The sequence below is a fragment of the Candoia aspera genome, chromosome 11 (genome assembly GCF_035149785.1).
Source record: "Candoia aspera isolate rCanAsp1 chromosome 11, rCanAsp1.hap2, whole genome shotgun sequence".
Lineage (NCBI taxonomy): Eukaryota > Metazoa > Chordata > Lepidosauria > Squamata > Boidae > Candoia > Candoia aspera.
The window spans coordinates 25060045-25066121 of record NC_086163.1 but is presented as its reverse complement, the minus strand read 5'-3'; the positions used below and the strand labels follow the sequence as shown (position 1 = coordinate 25066121).

General features: G+C 56.4%; 1 protein-coding gene across 1 annotated transcript; it reads right to left on the bottom strand.

The window, feature by feature from the left end:
• Positions 1–2835: 2835 nt before the first annotated feature.
• HAS3 (hyaluronan synthase 3) lies at positions 2836–5521 on the bottom strand. Its single transcript, XM_063312764.1, has 3 exons — positions 4850–5521; positions 4113–4214; positions 2836–3759 (listed from the first exon to the last, which is right to left on the bottom strand). Exons 1-3 carry the CDS (start codon positions 5468–5470, stop codon positions 2836–2838), a joined length of 1647 nt encoding a protein of 548 aa, XP_063168834.1. The 5' UTR covers positions 5471–5521.
• Between the last annotated feature and the right edge of the window lie 556 nt (positions 5522–6077).

The following is a 6077-nucleotide window of genomic DNA, read 5'->3' as shown; positions in this document are numbered from 1 at the left end:
CTTTAAGTGTCCAACTAATGTTATTACCAAAGAGTACAAAAATTTCTAAAAATCTAAGAGGAGCCCAAGTGGATCAGCCTACAAAAAGGAAGCAATTGAAGCCCAGGAGGGCTGGAGAAGCCACAGCAGGAGCAAAAGAGCAGCATGTCCAGGCTGTCCTTGTTCGAAAGGAAGCCCAGACAGAAGAGTGGACAGTAGCGGCTCTCTGCTTCTCATTAACACACTTCGGCCTTGGCCAGCCCGATGACGTAAGTGGTTTGGTTGGCAGCTCTTTGTACAGCATAGCAGCATCTGCTCCTGGCATTTCCCCCCACTGTGGTCTTGAGGCCTGTGCAAAAAGGCAGCACCGGAAGACCCTCCCTCCCTCCATCCACCACTGCCAGCCTTTGAGGACTGGCAACTGCTCTTCATTCTTCACAAGAGTTCCCAACACAGGGACCTGGAGCGCTGGGCCCAGTAAGAAAAGGCTTGGATGGAAATGCCCTGACAGTACTAAGCTCTACTGTGCTGCAAAACAGTTGCTCTGTGGACTTGAAATGGAGCCGAGTTAAAGCACAGAGGACAGAAAACCCTGCCGCAAGATCATGAAGGCTCTTGGGATTTGTACAAAGGAAGGGCTTGATCCTCTTGATCCCAGGGCAAATACGCCATTTCAAGCCCAAAACAAGCCAAGCAGATGATTTGCTCATTCCTTGCAAAACCCTCAAATTGCGTATCAGAAGCAAAATGTGTAAATCAACCCTGTTTCGAAAAATAGCTAGTTACAGGATAGGAGTTGCTGGTCACACAATGCTGAATTTCTTAACGTAAAATGTTCTAGCGAGGCAGGAATGGGCCTGATTGGAGAAGGGTGTATATAAATACCTTTTTTGGTTTGGAAATTAATGCCCTTAGTAGACCAAAGGAGAGGCGCCGTACTACACATCCACCAGTCTGGGTCAGTGCAGCTGCCCTCTGAGGACCAGATGTGTGAGGTCAAGCCACGGGGCAGAAGCATGAGAGTCCTCTGTGTGCGGCACCTGCCTCCCACACCCCCATGTGCCACAGAACTGCAGGTGGCTGAAGAGTGTGGGTTATCAGCTGGGACCGAGAACTCCTTAGCAGGGGACACACAGAGAATCCAGGAGATCTGCATATGGCTAGCCTGTGAAACTTCCACTAGTTCTCCAACGTAGGACTCTCCAGATATGCTGGAGTTTAACTGCTGGCTGGGGATCATGGGAGTTGAAGCTCCACACACCCAGATGGCAGCAGATCAGTAAAAGCTGTGTTAGTGCTTCCACAGAGCAGGAAAGGCCCATAGGGAGGTTCCTGAGCAAATTCAGCACTGTCCCAGCTTGACATTTTGTCATTACACCAAGTTTTGTCAGTCCATGCAACTTAACTTGGGTTCTTTTAAATTCGCATGCCTTATTTACAGCTTACCCATATATTTCTGATAAGCTGAAAAGTTGTTTGTTAGAAGCAGAGCACAAGCCAGCAGCAGACGCACAAGGCAGGTAACTCAAGAAGCTTCTCAGAACATTGCTGAGACCATTTAAAATATTGCTCAAAATGTAGAAACTTGCTATTTAAAAGAGGCATACATAAAAGCATGCAGAAATTCTCAATTTCAGGCTTCCCCCTCTGCAGCCCTGAAACTGGAAAAACCACCCTTCCAACCAGCTCCAGGAGGGGGCAGGCAAGATCTGCGCGATGGAGCGTCTGAGCAAATCTGTGCCTGCCAGCAAAGAAGATGCCAGCTGAGCAGGATGCTGGTGAGGGGGGCCAGAATGCTTCCTCTCAGTGGGTTGGGCTGTTTGCAGTAAAAGCTGCTGCAGCTCCTGAATTAGGAGCCCTGTGGATTCCCCTCCAGCCCTGTAGCCCCTTACTGCTGGAGGGCACGGCCTATTAAAGGTGGAGCAGTGTAAGCAGGAGAGCAGACCAGGAGCCTGTGAAGCCCCCCTGCTGCCCCTCAATCCCTTTTTTCTCCCAGTGGGAAGTAGCACCACGGGTGAATCTGTAGAGAAGCCCCAGAGAGTTACGAGGACGAGAGAGACAGAGGTAGAACGTCCTAGTAGCATGCACAGTTATTTTAGCCACATGGATGTGGACAGGGACAAACCTCAAGCCCAGCCAAGCACCATGAAATTAGGTGTCACACATGTGCTTGGTAGCATATAAATGTTGGCGGAAAATCAAGAGCAGCTGTAAGACAACATGCTGCTCCATTTGGGGCCTCCCCTTCTGTAGCTGCCACGTGGGGCCATCCTGGGAGCTTGGGAAATCTCCAAGTCCCATTTTCAGTGGGCAGCTTGTACAGTGCTCTTTCACAAAAAGGAGGCTTCTGGCCTTCACACACCTCGTCCTCCCTGCAGTGAAGCGACCAGAAGAAACCATATTGCACCCCTACAGGTGGCATACACCAAAGAGGACCTGGGTAGAGCCACCCTCCCCAGGAGGCCTCCCTTAGGAGACAGTGGCCCCCCAAAAAACATTGCCTCTGAGAGCCCCCCCCCCCACGTACTCAGGAGAAGGTCACCCCCAGCACCCTCGGGAAAGTCTTGTTGGCATAGGAGGGCTGGTGAGCCCGCTGGCAGGAACCTTTGCAGGAGTCCAAGTGGGTCCTTCTGCCAGGCAGCAGCCTTCAGCAAGGTCCTGGGGCAGAAACGCTGCTTCCCCACAGCAAACCTTTCCGATTGCTGAGCTTGCCTGCTGCTTCCCAGACCAGCAGCATGAAATGCTGTCTCAAGGAGGCTGGGGCCAGCCCTTCCCACACATCTCGGCCACCCAGGGAAGCAGCTAGTCCATGGGGATGTTTGTGCCAGTTCCCCTCCCTCATGCCTTCCTGCGGCATCACACCTCCGCCAAGGCCAAGTGGCACTGCTCCTGTGGCTTGCTGCAGCGCCTGGCCACAATGGCCAGGTAGAGGGTGAGCAGTGCCACCCAATAGCAGGCGTACAAGATGGTCCCTGAGATGAGGAAGACCAACTCCGTGTCTGTGAAAAGGTCCTGGCAGTAGGCGGTGTATGCCAGCCCACCCAGCAGCACTGCCACCCAAACCGAGACGGGGACGAGGCCGATAAAGTTGACCACAACTGTCTTCCTCCCAGAGGTGCCCCAGCCTGCCTTCGTGATGGTGGCGAGGGCAAACATCTTGGCCGGCAGGAGGCTGGACATGTAGAGCAGGGCGTAGAGGGACATGAAGATCATCTCTGCGTTGCCCCGCAGGAAGCAGGCATAGGTGGCCTTGATGATGCCCACCAGCTGCACTGTCAGGAGGAAGAGCAGGATGTTCCAGACGCGGCCCCGGTAGAAGAGCTGGATGACGGTGGCGATGAGGAAGAAGGGGAAGAAGCCGGTCACCACAGACTCATAGGTCATCCAGAGGTGGTGCTTGTGGAACCAGAGCGCGTTGTAGAGCCACTCCCGGAAGTAGGACTTGCTCCAGCGGGTCTGCTGGTTGAGCCAGCGCAGGTACCGGGTGGGGGTCTCGGTCAGGCACTTGGAGCGGGCTGTGTACTTCGTGTGGAAGCCCAGGCTCAGGACCCGGTTGGTGAGGTGCCGGTCGTCCCCAAAGCTGCACTTGCTCCCCAGGAAGGTCTGGTGGTACCAGTCTTCCAGGAACTGCTGCAGCAGGGAGTTGCGGTACATGCCCAGGGGCCCGCTGATGCACTGGACGCACCCAAAGTAGGACTGGCAGGCCCGCTCCACGTTGAACGCCATCCAGTAGCGCACGCTGCTCAGGAAGGAGATCCACGAGTCGTACTTGTTGAGGATCTGGGGGAGAAGGAAGGTCCCTTTTGGCACCATCCTGACCTTGCCTATCCTTTCTCCGACTGCGCTTTTCCCTGAGTGCGACTGTTCAAACATCGCATTTATCCATGATTGGTTTAATCAACAAACTAGTTAGCTAGGATTGCACACAACACTAAGCCACAACCATAGTTGGCAACGGCTGAGTTTGAGTAAAGTGTGTCATGGAGCTGCAAACAGTCCCAGGATTAAACTGATGAGCCAGATTCTAAGAGAACATGGAAATCAGGGCTGGGCAGAAAAAGAAGCTTGCCCGCCCCCCACCATGGGACCTCCCCTTGTGTCCCCTGAGCTTTCGTGCTCCAGCAGGTCCATACCTGGACGTCTCCACCAACACCCCCGACGCTGGAGTCCTCCTCCAGGATCCGGAGCATCTCTGCAGTGCAGGCTGGATCCAGAACAGTGTCTGAGTCACACACCTGCCCAGGAGAAAGGTCTGTCATGGCCAAAGGAAGATTTACACATGGGGAACTTTCCTTCCTTTAGCAACACTGTAAAAAGGGCCTGTCCCACCGGGAGTCAGGGTGCAGCATGGAGAGGCAGCGTAATGCATAGATGGTTCCTTCAGGAGCACTGTATGACTGGCATGCAGCAAATCCTCCCTTCGTGGGGAGGGACAAGGAGAGGAGAAATGTGCCCCATGTCCTTTACATGTGAATGGGAGCAAAGGGAAATGCCCTCTCCTGGAGAGCTGCTAGAAAAAGATAGAAAGAAAATGTGTCACAGGAGCCCAGCCCAGGAGAGGCAGGAAAGGAGTGCGCCACCTACCAGCCTGTCTCTCCGGCAAAAAAGTCCCTTCTACCTGTGAACAGGGAAACGTGTCTCCTCACTCTGCTTCCCTTGCGAGATCCAAACCCCACACGGTCTGGGGAGCCCAGGCTATGGGGCTGAGGAGACCCAGCCTTCTAACCCTGACTCCTTTTGTGACTCAGGTATTCTAATACCACATTCACAAGGTGCCTGCTTTCATTTCTGATATTTGGGGGACAGGAGGTGGTGGCAGAAGGACAGACAGGGGAGAGAAGAGGGAAGGGCCTCCCATCCTGGCACCCACCTGCACATAGTCCACCGAGTCCCCGAGGGCACGGAAGGCTGTGTACATCACTTCCCGCTTCCCACCCCACTTCTGCATAATGCAGGAGTAGGTGTGGTGGCGGACGAGGTTCTGGATGTGCTGCGTGGCCTTCAGGTGGCCACCCTCTGCCCCGTCCATCACCTGAGCATGGAAGTTGCTGTTCCAGACATAGCAGCTGCTCTGCTCGGAGCCCATCACCTCGTTGAAGATGTCCAGCATGTAGGCGTCCTCCTCCCCGTTGCCGTCTACCACCATCACCACCTTGAGGCCAGGGAAGGAGATGCGCTGGATGGAGCGCAGGCATTTGCGCAGGTAGTCAGGGTCCTCCTGGTAGGCGGCGATGCAGAGGGCCACCGAGGCTTGCAGCTTCAGGGGCCGCCCCTCCAGGCGCATCTGCCGGTGCTCCAGGAAGGCGAAGAAACTCTGGACGAAGAGATGGAGGCCCAGGATGGCTCCGTAGAGCCCAAAGGACAGGTAGTGCTGCTCCGTGTGGATGAACTGGTAGCCCGTGACGTAGGCCGCCAGGATGCCCCCCAGCACAGTCACGGCAAAGAGGGTGGTCCCCAAAACACGCAGGGCTGTGGGGAGGCTCATGGGCATCTGCAGAGGGAGCGGGGAGAGGCCCACTTAGAGGGCTGGTAGCACCCTCTCACCCCTCGCGGTCTGTGCCCGGGCCCCATCCTGGCACCCCTTTCTGACAAGAAGTCGGGTGGGAGACCCGCCCCCGGACGCACCGCACCGCACCGCACCGCTGCACCTTCCCCACAGCGAGCCCTGGAGGAGGCCGGAGCTGGGCTTTGCCTGCCTCCCAAGCGGGGCCGTTCCTCCAGGGACCTGGGCTGGCAGGGCGGAGACGGCGCTTGCCCAGCTCTGCTGCCTGAGACCCGTCGGAGCACCCCGCACATGGAGCAGCTGCTCTGCATGGAAGCCCGCCCAGCCGGAGAGGGGAGCAGCACCGCGCACGCAGCGTTGCCTGCTCCGAGCCGGCTCTCAGATCCCGGGCTGGCCAGGGCAGGGCGACGACCACTGGCCTTTCCTGTGCCTCATCCACTACCCTCTGAGGACCCGCGGAGCTGCGTCTCCGGGCGGCAGCGGTTCAAACGGGGGCGGGCAGAAGGGGCGGCTGCGACACGTCTGCCCTCTCCTCTTGTCCGGTCCGCGCTGCCCTACCCTCCCGCCACCTCTCCCCAAAGCAGGTCCTTCCTCG

What these genes read in the sequence shown, in the direction of transcription:
- HAS3 (XM_063312764.1), bottom strand. Translation starts at nt 5,470, where the DNA reads ATGCCCATGAGCCTCCCCACAGCCCTGCGTGTTTTGGGGACCACCCTC. An exon ending in ACTCGGTGGACTATGTGCAG is followed by an intron (nt 4,215 to 4,849) that starts GTGGGTGCCAGG and finishes TCTCCTGGGCAG; the next exon opens with GTGTGTGACTCAGACACTGT. An exon ending in GTGTTGGTGGAGACGTCCAG is followed by an intron (nt 3,760 to 4,112) that starts GTATGGACCTGC and finishes CTTCTCCCCCAG; the next exon opens with ATCCTCAACAAGTACGACTC.